This window comes from Corythoichthys intestinalis, chromosome 3 (assembly GCF_030265065.1).
Source record: "Corythoichthys intestinalis isolate RoL2023-P3 chromosome 3, ASM3026506v1, whole genome shotgun sequence".
Classification (NCBI taxonomy): domain Eukaryota; kingdom Metazoa; phylum Chordata; class Actinopteri; order Syngnathiformes; family Syngnathidae; genus Corythoichthys; species Corythoichthys intestinalis.
Window position 1 is genome coordinate 22,020,458 of NC_080397.1, and position 15,439 is coordinate 22,035,896.

Here is a 15,439-nt window from a genome sequence, read left to right on the forward strand (position 1 = left end):
CAGATATGCAGACAGCAGCTCTACCAGAAGGATACATTCATCTGTGCCCGCCGAAACAATATGTTCCTTTATGAGTTTATAAATTTGGAAATGATCAATTTGAAGTTCAGATAAACAGTTACTCAACACTTGCATATATAGATTATCTGTACTTTAGCAATTTTAAATAAAAGCAACTCTTGCATACAATTTTTGGCTACTCCACCCACTTCTGTGCAAGTCACTGGCACCTTTAACAATGTGATTATATCCAAGATATCTAAATTAGGAGCCACACTGTATAACTGGACAATTGACACATTTGCCTTTTCACAATTTTATTCTTCCCAGGTGCAGACTTAAATACGTTTGCTCATCCTCTTGTATACAATGTCACCGAGTGTCATAGTCTGAAAAGGAGGCCAAAATGTTAATGTTCAAGTGTGCTGACATTTGAAACTACGGCATTTCAAAGGTCGTACAATACTTACATTGACAATTGTGTCCCCATCGAGGCGGGTGACAGACTCAATTCCCTTCAGGGAAACCTTCAATGTGTTGCCTTCACGCTGAACCACCGCCTTATTCAAGCCAGACAATGAACAATTACATACAACTCACTTGCCAGTCAAAAAGTGTTTGTGTGTGTGTGTGTGTGTGTGTGTGTGTGTGTGTGTGGGGGGGGGGGGGGGGGTGCAAAAGGGGGTTTGAGCACACTGTACTAAAGTTTTAATCTTTGTTTATGATTAATAGAATTTTACAATATCATTAAAAATTTCCTGGACACACACAAAAAAAAGCATAGCTCAACAATCCATTTAGAATTAAAAATTGAGCCTGAGCACAAAAGTTGGCAATTGCAATTTTCTACCGCACACTAAAATGCCACATTTCTCATTTTAAGCCTCACCTTGACCTTCTCGCCCGTGATGGTCTCAAGCTCAGCCTCCTGCCCAATGGTGAAAGAGTTGACGAGGACCTTGGATCCAGTTGTGACAGTCACCTTAAAGTTGTTGCCATTCTCCTCAATCTCAGAGATGCTCTTAACATCTTTGCCCTTCTGGATGAGGTCATCAGGAAGACCTAAAATAAAATTCAATGACATCCACGTGACCTGCGCCTGACAGCATTTAAAACTGGAGTAGTGATGAAAAAAAAAGCAAAACAAAAAAAAACAATCTTACCAATGGCCTTCATGAAAGGCTCAAAGTTCTCTTGAGACTCCAGTTGGTATTTTCCAGAGAAGGACATGGTGTCAGGCAAGTGAAGATGAAGTGACAATAAGCTATCACATTGTCTTATATATACACGCACACTCACACACATGCATACACACTGCGGGACACTACAATCATTAACTTCAGCTGTCTCCAATTACAGAGGCTGCAGGCCACTCGCGGATGATTAAGCACAAAGAGGCAAGGTATTCCTAATATTCTGTCCTTCTCCAGAGTTGTGGTTCAAACATCAACTGCAACCATGAAACAACTCGTTGGATTATGCGGGCTGTGCCAAAACCTTGACTCTTGACTGAAATGAACATGAAAATACGCTACAATCTATGACTTGCATAGATTGGCGTAGATTTCCACATGCCCCAATAAGAGTCATTGATGAGGTGTACACAAGATAATGACTGCGACTCCTTGTGCGCGTGAACTTTACTCAGGTGATGAGGTCAACTAAAGGAGATAAGCTGTGTGAAAATGTATCACTGTTCACAGCAAGATTTAGTCATGCACTCTTCTATTGGTGTGTTTTGCTGCTGTAATGTTGGAGCACTGGTGTATTTGCAGTCAAGTGTAGTATTTAAAATTGAACTAATTTGTGGTGTTAAAGCAGAGACAAATGGATCAAAGGTGACATCTCACAGGAGATAATCACTGATATTGTTACCAATCAACCACACAGACAAACAAGATGGTTGGTAGATAAAAATGAATGTGAGTTTGGTGGACTAGTCCAGTGTGATAAGGCGTTTGCTGTGTTATCTTTGGAGGAAACATGACTTTTGAAGGGCCAGGTGGGTTTGACTTGGACCCTCATGTGTGGAATTTGAATGTTCCCCCCATGATTGTGTGAGTTTTCTCCAATTGCACCGGTTTTCCTCAGAAATTCCCCAAAATGCATGCTATGCATATCTCGGGCTCTACATTGTATATAGGCTGTGTTCAGACTGCAAGCATATCTTATTCCATTTGGATTCCTACTCAAATTTGAGTTTTCAGGCTGACTGTTCACACTATTTTTAGCAAGTGTCCAAATCTGATCTGGGCCTGTTCAGACTGAACCATGTTGTTGACCCATCTGACAGGTTGCTCTGGCAACGAAGGCGTCATTCAGCGTTTGTCCAGAGTTTGCCTAGTATACCAGACTCACCACTTTTCCAGCGATTGAGTCTGGCGACTGTCCGGCGGATCAAATTCCGAGGGCGGAGCAAGCCACAGCAAACAGACAGCGGAGTGGACCAATCAGCGACGGGCAGACGTGATGTTGTTAAAGCGACAAGTAATTAGGCTGAGCGGAGAACGGAGACGTTTATTCAACATGGCTAGCGTGAGCCATGTTGACTGTTATCAATGACTTGAGTCGCTGTGTTTTTGGTAATTTAAAACTGGTTTTACCTCGGATTGGAAAATATTCTCGGCTATCCCGTTCACCACCTGTGTTGTTGTAGAGATGACTTTCGGCGTGCAAGAGTGACGTTACTCGTTAAGAACACGTCACGCAAATAAACGAATCTGCTTGGACGGTTGATTTTGTACTTTTTCGAGAGGTCGTTAATGGGCTCTGTCCCAGACTATTTCTCACAGTGTTTGAAAAATACAGGGAGAATAGTCTGGCGGTGCCAGGCAAGCGTAGAGTGACATCACGGACAGTCAAAACCCATCTGAGCTGTTCAGACTGAGGTCATGTCTACACCTAGCAGGTATTTTTAAAACCAAGGATCCTGCCCTCATATGCCAGGGAAAAAAATTACCACCACATTTGTGGAAAAAAAGCATCCACAGTCAACGGCGTTCGTTTTTAAGTACATTCATAGCCATGAGAAAAAAATAATTGTCCGCATGTGTTCCTCATTATGAAGCAATGCAAGAGTTTGTAAATAAATGGAAGTAAAAATCACCTGTCTAATAATTAGGGCTAAACTCAATGCAAAGGTTTTTTAAAATTTTTAATTTTTATTTTTAATTTTTGTTTATTTTATTTTATTTTATTATACATTCACATATACAGTTTATCACAAAAGTGAGTACACCCCTCGCATTTCTGCAAATATTTAAGTATATCTTTTCATGTGACAACAATGACAAAATGACACTTTGACACAATGAAAAGTAGTCATTATGCAGCTTATAAAATAGAGTTAATTTATTTTTCCCTTTAAATAATTCAAAATATAGCCATTATTATCTAAAGCCCTGGCAACAGAAGTGAGTACACCGCATGGGAACTACGTACATCCCTAAATGTCCAAATTGAGTACTGCTTGTCATTTTCCCTCCAAAATGTGCCTGGTTACAGGAGTGCTGTCAGCATTGCTGCAGAGATCGAAGAGGTGGGGGGATCATTCCCACCACCATGCTTGACTGTAGGCATGACACACTTATTTTTGTACTCCTCACCTGGTCGCCGCCACACATGCTTGAGACCATTGGAACCAAAGAAATTAATCTTCGTCTCATCAGAGCATAGAACATGGTTCCAGTAATCCATGTGCTTTGTTGACATGTCTTCAGCAAACTGTTTGTGGGCTTTCATGTGTACTTACTTTTGTTGCCAGGGAGTTTTAGATATTAATGGCTACATTTTGAGTTATTTTGAGGGGAAAATAAATTAACTCTATTATATAAGCTGCACACAGACTACTTTTCACTGTGTCAAAATGTCATTTTGTCAGTGTTGTCCTATGAAAAGTTATACTTAAATATCTGCAGAAATGCGAGGGGTGTCCTCACTTTTGTGATACACTGTACAACAGAAGTAGTATGGTACATTGTTGTCTAAATTTAAACATAACCAACAAGCCTAAAGAATAACCATGAATCATAGATCTGGAATTACAATCGCACAGGAAATGTAAGTAGAAGGATAGTAAAAAAAAAAAAAAAAAAGAAAAAAGAAAAAAAAAAAGGTCAGTCGTTTCAATGTCTTCATTACAAAAAATACTGTTGTTGTGGTCCAAATAAAAATGGGGCCTTAAGAATTCTGAAGAGGGGTACACTCTATCAACAATTTGATAATGAACGCCCTTTGCCTTTGGTAAAATGGGAAATTTAAAGTACTTGGCTATCATGATTCCAACATTTAAAAAAAAAAAAAAAAAAAAAAAAAATGCATAATTGAAGTTCTATTTGAAGAAAATTGGTACATTTTATCCACAAAAATTTGTCAAATTTTGAAATTGGGTTGTTTAAAATCACTGATATTGACACCACCCACTGTGAAGGTATCCATGTTGACTCCAAATGAAAACATTGGTCTAATGTGTGACGTAGGAACAAAGTTTGTCGCAGACAGTGACTTTTCCGCAGTTAAATCTTCAGTTATCAGTGTCCATATGATGGCGCTACAAACGCAGATATCGCACATCTTCACTTTGATCGGAGTTTTTAAGAACCCTCGTTTTCAATGCCCAGAATGTGCGTGTGAGTGTGGATGACAGGCCAAACTGTAGAAAAAGTTCTTTTTGCGAAATACCCTGCTACGTGTAGACATGGCCTTAAAAGAATCTAGTCCAGGGGTCGGGAACCTTTTTGGCTGAGAGAGCCATGAATTCCACATATTTTTAAATGTAATTCTGTGAGAGCCATACAACATGTTTAAAACTAAAAATACAAGTAATATGTCATTTTATGTCATTTCAACACTTTTAAAGTGCAATTAGTCTCTGAATTCTTTTTTAATAACTTATATAAATACTAATAATCCAATTAAATAATAATTAAATGATATTAAAATAGTCAATTATTTTTTTGTTGTGTTCACAGATAGATTCACCCTATGTCTAAAATGTTTCATCTTGTTTCCTTGTGTTTGTGGAAAATATACACACAAGTTTCAGCCTGAAAAGACTGTTGTACTTGCGGTTTCAAACCAGCAGGGGGGCGGCGTTCGCTTCTTGGCGTGCATAGGCAATAAGTGTTCGCATTTTAGAACGAATAAGAAATGAGCTTTCTGTGCAGCAATGCGAGACAGACGTTGTTGTTAAAAGTATTTTTTTTCTTGTTTCGGGTGAGAAAAGGAGTATAATTTGACTTTGTATATTAGCGGATTGCTTTATTTTAGGATGAATGTGATGTGTACTGTGTGTTAATATAGTTCAGAAATATGTTAATTGTTAAGTATGTTTATGTATGACGGTAGATGTCTTCGTAATGGCGAGCAGACGACGAGTGCTAGTAGTGTCTAAAATGCAGAAGTTAAATGTTTTGTCACAAAAAACTTGTATTTGTCTTAGGGTTGCGCGATATCCATTTTTTGAAACCGATACCAATATCGATAACTTCCTGCTCCTCAAAGCCGATACCGATATCGATAACCGATAATAAATATATAATTTTTAAAACGTATATTCACCCGAGTTTTTGAACACCTGGAGGTTTAAAAAAATAATAATGGTGGATTCAACATAGATTATTTTTGATCTCACCAGAATTTTCATAATGACATAAACATTATTATAATGAACAAAACAAAGACAAGAACAGTCTTGACTTCAAATAAAATGCCAATATTTATTTTTTTCAAATAAATATAATTTGAGCAGTGACGTGCGGTGAGGTTCATGGTTGGTGAGGCACTGACTCCTTTAGTGTCAGATTTCCAAATATATAAACCAAAAAGGGTAGCTTATTCAATTGGCTACTGGTTATTTCATATCTCATCAGCATTCTTCACAAAACACGCACACACGGTACATATTATCGATACGTAAAAGTAAGAAAATAACATGCATTTGCTCTACACCCTGGTGTACCAAACCACAGAATTCAATTCTGACCTTTAGTGAAATATTCAGTTGTTTTTAAAACTTTTAATTCTGAAACTTTAATCAATTTCTTACATATTGCTAAACAAAAAGTGTGAAAAGAAAAACAAAGAATTAGAATTAGTTTTTAAATATTCTATTGTATTTTTCTTGGTCTAAGCTCTTTTTTTTTTTTTTTTTTTTTTTTTTTTTTTTTTTTTTAAATAAGATTGAAATGAAAACTGTTTGTGGTCTTGCGCCTGTCCTTCACCACAAAAACCGGCGTTACTTTGGAAGGGCATAGGTTTGGTCTCAACATTCGTAGGGACGATATAACAGCATAACCTGCATGTAGGTACACTTTTTGCTGGGGACGGGACATTAATTCGACCAAACAGATTGGATGAAGGGGGCAAAGGGCCACATTTCTCATGTATATGAACCTAATTAATTAATAGGCAAAATGATCAATGCAAAATAAATCCTTAACTACTGATAATAACTTTTACGTGCATTGGTTCTGATGATACACTGTTCGATTCAAACCTTTGTTTTAAAAAAATACTAAAGAAACATTTTGAAAACTTCCTGAATAAATGTCTGGTTTTTATTAGCAAACATAAACATAGTGAAAATAATTCACTTAATAATGGTAGGGTCAATTCTATCCTTACAACATTTGGAACTATTGAAAGATCTAAATTCTTTTTATAACTGAACATTGTATCATGCAAAAAAGGTAAGGTTGCTTAAAAGTTGGTAGGGACAATTTTAGCATGCTGAAAAGTTGGTAGTGTTATGTCTCTACCGTCCCTATGCAAACCTACGCCCTTTTAGTAAAAGTCCTCCTTATTTTCCTTTACTTTAAAAAAAATCTCTCCGCCTCAATGGAGAGGATTGCTTCAATTAAATCGTTCTGTGTTCTATTTGACAAGCCAGAAAACACAGTGGATGTGTCCAAATGTCTAGTCCAAATGGTTTTCTCAGCAAAACCATGTAATCGTTCTACATATATGCCATGTTTAGAAGAGCTACACGCTCATCGTTACCACGAAATGTTAACTCCTGTTTAGCTAGGATGCAGGTTGCATTAATGAGGTATTTCAAACTCTTTACCTTAGCATTCTGGATGCTACCGTTGAGCTTCCGCTGTTCGTCAAAGCCAAATCGATCCTTGAGCTTCCAAAAGTTTTTAAAGCAAACAGGCTCTGAATGTGAGTGGTCGAGCTCTCATGTTTGCTGAGGCTTCGTGGTAGTTTTTTAATGTCACAATATCTCGTGTTAGTCCAGACATTGGCACAAGTTGAGGAGAAGAGGCAGGGAAAGCAGCAAAGGCGATTTTTCGAAGGACAGCCACATAGCCAGTCTTTTCGGGTGTACCAGTCCGTTTGAAAAGCGCGAGTTATCCTCTGTCCCGTAGTTTGAAGCAAACCTTTTAGCTCCGGCGTTGTGTTAACCGCGTCCACTTTTAACGGAAAGTCCAGTTTCACGTACGCCGCCTTGCAGTGCGGCAGAGTACTATCTACCGCAACTTGCGCCTTTTCACTGCGGTTTTATTTCCCATCAGCAAAACTAAATATGTCGCTAACAAACATTAAACTTTAAGGGTTAAAGACATTAGCCAGACTGAGGAAAATCAGGTCAAATAAACGTATCTGGAAACATTATAATGGCGACATGCAGATGTACGGCAACCAGCACGCTCCAATTCCATGTATCAACCCAGTTTGTTAAGGATTGCGCAATCAGAGGTGAGGCTTTACTCGTTGCTGCCGCACCTCTCGTTTCATTTCTTTATTTGAACAGGAAATGGGCAAATTCAGCGATTTTGACTATAGAAAATGTTTGAAATGAGTCATACATAAAGAGCAATGGACAAATATTAATATAAATTTGATGCTATAATTATTTTTTTGTCATGATGACAGGTGAGGCCCTGACCGCACGTCACTGAATTTGAGTCAATCACAATCAATTAGACAATATAATTGAAGATGTGTTTCCTGAACAATGAGCACTGAACTAAAACATAAACCCAACAGGTATTGTGCTTTGTCATCAGATAAAAATATTTGGTGCTACAGGAGACTGTTGTGGTCTTGGTCCATGAAACAACATTCCTAACCTGGGCCACAGGTTAGGACGGCAAGCCTATCAATAACCAAAAGGCCTCTCAATAACTTACTAACTTATAGCTAACACTGTAAACATTATATAGTAAGGTTTATCACTCATTCCTCATAACAAAAATATGGTAGAACAAAAAGGATTAATGGCTTGCCTTATAATAATCAATATAAACGGCAGTGAGTGAACCCATATTCAATAAAGTATGAGGTTTATTCTCTGCATAGTATAAAATCCTACCAAGCATGCTGACAGGACTAACATTACACGACAACTATTATATGTATGTATAGCATAGCACACTAGCTTGAGCTACTAGCCTTAAGCATTGTCTGGCTTCTATAACACAACGACTTATGAAGTTCTGTACATATAACCCTTCACCACCGAAGTAAATATATATTGCATATCCATATGTTATAGTAAACATAAATACTTACAGACATATATTTCCGAGGCAGAAACGTAAGTAACAGAACGCATTCACGATTGTCAATGCCAACGCTAGACACAGCACTGTGCAAAATGAATGAGTTTGTGGGCCAAATTATAGATGCAGCAAATTATTCTGACCGGCAGGTGGCAGATATGCCCCGCAAATGGTCAACTGATTTCCCAGCCAGCGAGCACAGTTCATACTGTATTATCGGTCCTATTAATTATGTTATTGGATTTATTGGGATGACGTCATAATTCCTATTATCGGAGCGATAATTATCGGACCAATAATTATCGTGCACCAGTAATTTGTTTATTTATGTAATTATATAAGAATTCTCATTCTAGAGAGAATAAAAAATGAGCCGTCTGTGCAGCAATGCGGGACGGATGTTGCTGTTTTTTTCTTGTTTCAGCTGTACAAGAAAAATGAAAATAAAACAAAATTAATTGTGTAGCAACAGACTGAAGCATTTAATCTCTGTCTGCACCACGCTACAGATGCATAGCTATTATTTCAACACGCATCATCAGACTTTTGCGTTCTCCACTGCCGCATCAGTCCTGAATGTCGCCTGATCGCTTGCCAAGGGAAAAAATGTGAGTGGAGTGCCCCTTACTGGTTGCTCTTTTAACGCTTCCCCTGCGGCCCTTACGCCCGCCAGGTTTTCCCCGAGGTCCTTCCCATTACATAATGAAACATTTTTTTTCTAATCGAAGATTTGACTGCGAGCCAAATGCAGCCGTCAAAAGAGCCATATCTGGCTCGCGAGCCATAGGTTCCCGACTCCTGATCCAAATCCATATCCGATATGAAACTACCGCCCGTATGTGGTTTCAATCCATCTCGCAAAATTCAGATTTCTGTGCTTCTTGACTGCTCAGACTACAAAAGAGCCATTCAGTTTCAATCTGGATGGGTTAAAAATATGATTTTGGCTGTTAGTCTGAATGAGGCCATAGAGATTTTATGCATGATGACTGGTTGGTGATAAGACCAGGGTGAAGTGCATCATTAGCTCATTGTCAACTGGGAAAGGCTCCAGCTTACACACAACCCCTTCATTGAGGATAAGTGCAAGTACACAATAAATTGTTGGAGAATTTTTGAATATGATGAAGGAGACACAACTTTTTAGACTTCCTCAAAACTTTATTTTCAACATCTAAGATAGCCGGATGATTGTCAGCATCCATTTCATTTTATTACATAAAAATAGATAGACTTGAGGCTCAAATGGGCAACTAATAATGTGCACTAAAGATCTACAGGGCGCCCCTTGGTGTCAACTCACTGACCGAGTCGTTGAGGAGAGGCGTGAGCAGCCAGATGGAGCAGCCTTACGATGATGTCACTTGGGTCGCCGCCGTCGTATTGGCCCAGTTGATCATCCGCCTCCTGATCCATAAGACACGACTGGTCTGCGGCGCAGCTCTCTTTGAATGGTGGAGAGGAGAAAGGTCTTTAAGTGCAATCGCTCTGGGCTCTTATCAGCTTTTTTGGCCTGGCTTTTATGCTGACAAATGGAGGTCACGAAATGACTGAACCTTCTCCATACAAGAATATGCGTCTTATAGTAAGGGACGATAAAGTGACTGTATAATTACTATATCAAGCATCTGCATACAATGCATAAAAAACTAGGTACACTTACACACATTAAATGCAAGAGCTGCATCAACAATTCTGCTTTTGTAAAGAACAAGATCAAGCAATAAACCAAATACTATTAACATACAGTTGCACACCACTACACAAACATAACGGGAGGGTTAAAACATCTCAGTATTTTATAAATATTTATTAATATAAAATTTTAGATTTTATTTTTGAAATTTCATATTTGCTTTAACTTCAGAGAATTACATCAAATCAAAGTATTATTAAAAAAATAATCATTGTGTTTTGGTTTAAAATACATATTTTGAGCCCCCACACATCTTTTGCAAGAAATGACGTACCGGCGTCACAGCAGAGACCAGAAGCCGCACAGCGTCCTCCCTCAGAGCCGCAGGACTTGACCCCAGCCTGACAAGGGGTGAGCAGGTAGCTCTCTTCCAGGCAGTGTGCAGTTTCTGGGGAGCCCAGCAGGCAACCGAAGGTGTCCCCACAACAGATGTTGGGACCAAAGCAACGGCCCCTATCTCCGGGACCGCATGACATGCACTGAGAGCAAATGCAAATTATAGTACATTTAATATAAAAGTAATAAATAATATAATATTAAAAAATATAATTAATATAAAATAATACTGTAAATAAAAATGAATACATTTGTATCGTAATGCAAAACCGGTATACACCACAGAACAAGAAAGCTGATGAACTAAACATTCGTCTACCATATCACAAATGATGCAGAGTACAGCAGTTTCATCGGAATGTCATCTCATCTCAAATAATGGAAATGGAAAATTTGACAAATGACATCGTGCAAAAGACTTTCTCTAATAGGCAATCAACTGAGAACTAGAATGGGTCAACTCCATTTTTGTAATTTTTCAGGTGCATGGTAAGAAAAGGAAAAGGTGTCAGTGCAATAACAGATTTTATGTCAAGAATGATGAAAAGTAATCCGGTTTTCATGTCGCAAATTTTTTTTTTTCTTTTCTCTATTTGTTTCTTTGTTTTACATCAAAATGATCATTTCAAACAACACATTGGAGTTAACATGTTCTGGTTTTCAGTGGTGGTGGATATCTGCCCTTCCAAATCTATCAGCTCAAACAATGAAAAACAACTCACCTTCCGTAGTGGGGCATCCATGATGGACCGTTTCCCGCCAATGGGACAGTTAGAGATGTAGCACGCTGAGCATACAGACAGGAGGAAAAACAGGCACAGGGACACGGCTGCTCCGCTCATCTTTGCTGAAACAGGAGGAACAACTGATTAGTATGAAATTGTAATAACTAATGCACAAAGCCAAAAGTATGAGTTGTTTTGCTTGTTTTTTTTCCTTACAGCTTGTCGAAATCTGGTTCCGAAGCTTCTACTTGCTGGTCCACTTCGCAAATGTCTTATAAATGCTCCCCAGACCTCTTTTTAAGACTGTCACAGAAAGACAAAAGCCACTTAGTACCCCTTAATTAATCGCTTAAGGGTGGTTGGCGGCACTGACCGGCGGGCAGGTCAACGGTCAGACAGGTCTGTAGTAGCGTTTGTCTCATGAATCATTCCAGTCCGTGACTTTGCATGCTCGACATGACCAGCAGTCAGTAAGGGGAGCAAGGTCAAATTATAAGGAAGCGGGAAAGCACGTGGTGCCAGTATAACTGCGAAATCTTCTTAATAATCAAAAGCATTGAAAGAAGAGTTCTGTCTTCTAATGCCTTTAATTACATTAAACCACTTCTTTAGGGTTCATCATACTTCACCACTGAATCCCCAAAAATGAAAAAATCATCAGGGGTGCCATTGGAAATGATCCTAATAACACTCAAGTGGTGTGTGAATTATTTCTATATGACATTATATATATATATATATATATATATATATATATATATATATATATATATATATATATATATATATATATGTATATGTGTATATATATATATATATATATGTATATGTGTATATATATATATATATATATATATATGTATATATGTATATATGTATATATATGTATATATGTGTGTGTATATATATATATATATATATATATATATATATATATGTATATATATATAATTTTTCCAGCTATTTATGTCAGTGGCATATAGTGACAAGCAAAACAAAAAATGCCTACCCATTAGACGGCCAAAGGAAAAATATGCACATGAAATTGCCAAGATCTAAAATGGTGGCTCAAAAACAGTTGTGAAATACTACTAAAGGCCACACCATTCTATGTTTCAGCAGGTAATTTGTATCTAATTTGTGTTTCTTGCTAAGAAATATTCTTTACATTTAAGCAGAAAAATCTGTATCAAATTTGCATTTATTTATTTATATTTAACAGGTATTTCAAGCCTTTTGGCCAACAAAAAAAATCAGCAATTTTATCATTGGAATGTCCTGATTACATTTTATTTGCACATTTAACATTTTGTAATCTCAGTCGCTTCATTTTGAGCACCTGCTGATTCCCAGTCTATGATTTTCTGATATGATATCTCGGCAATGCATTTACTGGAGAAGAAAAAAATAATAACAAATTGTTGTCCTTTTCAAGTGATACAGTATATTACATAGGCCTAACAACTATTAAATTTGCTCGCTTGTCTTTATTTTATTATTCAAATAAACATATCCAACACGATACCTTTTTACATGTCAATTAATACGCATACACACACATGTATGTGGCATCAATTTGCTAATCTCTTTTATGGATTGCAACCCACATTGTCCAGGTCCTTAGGTTAATTGGCCTTATGAGCTAATTAACTCAGCTAATGACAGACCACAAACCAAAGAGGACAGTTTGCCTCTTTCAATGATATGAGTTCAATTACTCACGCTTGACTCACACACTTGCCACCTCACTGATTAATACCGGTAACTTAAGTTAGGTGTTGACGCCTTGGCTTTTTCTAAGTTGTTTCACAACCTAAATCAGTCTTCGATTTCTTTGCATGTAATATTCCATTTCATTGCTTATGTAATTTATATCAAATCTATCTTTAGTTTTGCAGGAAAATGTGCAATTCTAACTCATGAGTGCCTGATATACATGCAGCTTTTGTGCTGCTTTATGGTTTGAAGTTTAAACCACTTGTTGTTTCTCCTGGAACAGCAAAATGATAGAAACGAGGATGAACCCGCATTCACAGAACATATCAGAATACACAGTATATAGCTACAGCTATGTGAAAAAATGTGAAAAAACCCTATGGAAGCCTGTGTCTTTTCTAACACATTTGGTCATATGGATATTTAATATCAATTTTAACAATCTTAAGAGATCCAAGTGTGGCCGTTGACGTCTTTGCTTTTTGTGCAATGTGCAATTCAAACTCACGAGTGCCTGAAATACATGCAGTTTTTGTGCTGCTTTGTGGTTTGAAGTTTAAACCACTTTAGTGAAGTGTGAAGAGTGTGAGTTTGACATTTACCCCTCCTGGTGGCTGTGTTGATACATTTGACTTGTGGTGGTTAAAATAATAAAAGGGTTGTTTTAGACCAGGTAGAAACGAGGATGAACCCGCATTCTCAGAACATATCAGAATACACAGTATATACAGCTATGTGAAAAAATGTGAAAAAACCCTATGGAAGCCTGTGTGTTTTCTAACATATTTGGTCATATGGATATTTAATATCAATTTTAACAATCTTAAAGATCCAAGTGTGGCCGGGTGAATTGATGGGACCAACACAAAGTACTTTTATTTTTTTATGTGGGCTATTTCCGACTGCACATTAAAGAAAAATAAAGTTATACAGCATTAATTAGGCAAATACTGAGAGTGATTCAAAATAAAATAAATAAACAACAACAGTGGCTGGCTGAACAAATAATAGAACTAAACAACTAAAACTGAAAAAAAGATTAAAAAAAAAATAACTTTCTGTAAAATATAATTTTAAATACATGTGATTTCTTTTGAGGAATAAATTAGCACACCCCCACATTCAATCCCACTTAAAATGGCTAAAATAACACACAGGAGTATCACATCAGGTGCACATGATTAGAACATCATTACCCAGTGTTTTTAAGGAGCCTTGCCTTATTTAAACATCATATTTAGTTTAGTGTGCCCCTGACTGTTGAAGTGAGAGAAAACAACTGGTGGGATCAAAGGAGCTACCTGAGGCCTTCACAAAGAATATTGTAGACACTTATGAGTCCTGGTTAGGGATTTCAAAAGAACTCAAAAGAATATTAAATCAGCTATTCCACTGTCTGGAAAATAGTCTGCAAGTGGAGGAAATTCAAAACAACTGCCAACATGCCCAGGTCTGGCCATCCAAGCAAGTTCACCCCGAGAGCAGACCATAAGATGCTAAAAGAAGTCTTCAAAAACCCTAAAATGTCATTGCAGGACCTACAGCAGGTTCTTGCTACTGTTGATGTGAAAGTGCATTCCTCTACAATCATAAAGAGAGTTCACAAATTTAACCTTCATGGGAGGTGTGCAAGGAGGAAACCTTGCTCTCCAAGAAGAACGTGACGGCCAGACAGACGTTTGCCAGAATGAATGTAGACAAAGACCTGGACTTCTGGGATAATGTTCTTTGGACAGATGAATCTAAAATTGAATTATTTGGACACCAGAATAGAGTACATGTTTGGCGTAAACCCAATACAGCATTCCACGAAAATAACCTCATACCAACTGTGAAGCATTGAGGTTGACGTGTCATGGTTTGGGGATGCTTTGCTACAGCAGGACCTGGCCAGCTCACCATCATAGAATCCACCATAAATTCTATCATGTATCAGAGGGTGCTTGAAGAACATGTGAGATCATCTGTGAAAAAATTATAGAAAGAAGCAAAACTGGACCCTGCAACATGACAATGACCCAAAACATACCAGTAAATCTACAAAGGACTGGCTGAAAAGGAAGAAATGGAGAGTCCTGGAATGGCCGAGTCAAATCCCAGATCTTAATCTCAATGAGATGTTGTGGGGTGATTTGAAACAGGCTGTACATGCAAGAAACCACTCAAACATCTCACTGCTCAAAGTATTCTGCGTTGATGAGTGGGGTAAACTTTCTTCAGACCGATGTCAAAGACTGGTCGATGGCTACAAAAAGCGTCTCACTCAAGTTATTTTAGCCAAAGGAGGTAACACTGGCTAATGGGTGGTAGGGTCTCCTAACTTTTTACTTAGTTAGAATATGCATTTTTGTTGATATATTTGGTTAAATGACTGAAACAATGTTAACTTTTGCCGTTTACCTGCAATTAAATCACTTTCTTTTCCAGAGATAAAGAAAAACAAGATCAGACCACAGAAT

At 37.7% G+C, this 15,439-nt stretch overlaps 2 protein-coding genes across 2 annotated transcripts; both read right to left on the reverse strand.

Moving 5' to 3' along the window:
• Positions 1 to 300: 300 nt before the first annotated feature.
• LOC130913443 (fatty acid-binding protein, liver-type-like) lies at positions 301 to 1,328 on the reverse strand. The gene is made up of 4 exons (XM_057832065.1): positions 1,164 to 1,328; positions 890 to 1,062; positions 471 to 560; positions 301 to 389 (listed from the first exon to the last, which is right to left on the reverse strand). The coding sequence occupies exons 1-4, from the start codon at positions 1,303 to 1,305 to the stop codon at positions 339 to 341; spliced, it is 456 nt and encodes a 151-aa protein (XP_057688048.1). The 5' UTR covers positions 1,306 to 1,328; the 3' UTR covers positions 301 to 338.
• Positions 1,329 to 9,667: 8,339 nt separating this feature from the next.
• On the reverse strand, positions 9,668 to 11,560 carry LOC130914019 (isotocin-neurophysin IT 1-like). The gene is made up of 4 exons (XM_057833063.1): positions 11,481 to 11,560; positions 11,262 to 11,386; positions 10,478 to 10,682; positions 9,668 to 9,952 (listed from the first exon to the last, which is right to left on the reverse strand). The coding sequence occupies exons 2-4, from the start codon at positions 11,379 to 11,381 to the stop codon at positions 9,807 to 9,809; spliced, it is 471 nt and encodes a 156-aa protein (XP_057689046.1). The 5' UTR covers positions 11,382 to 11,386; positions 11,481 to 11,560; the 3' UTR covers positions 9,668 to 9,806.
• Positions 11,561 to 15,439: the final 3,879 nt, after the last annotated feature.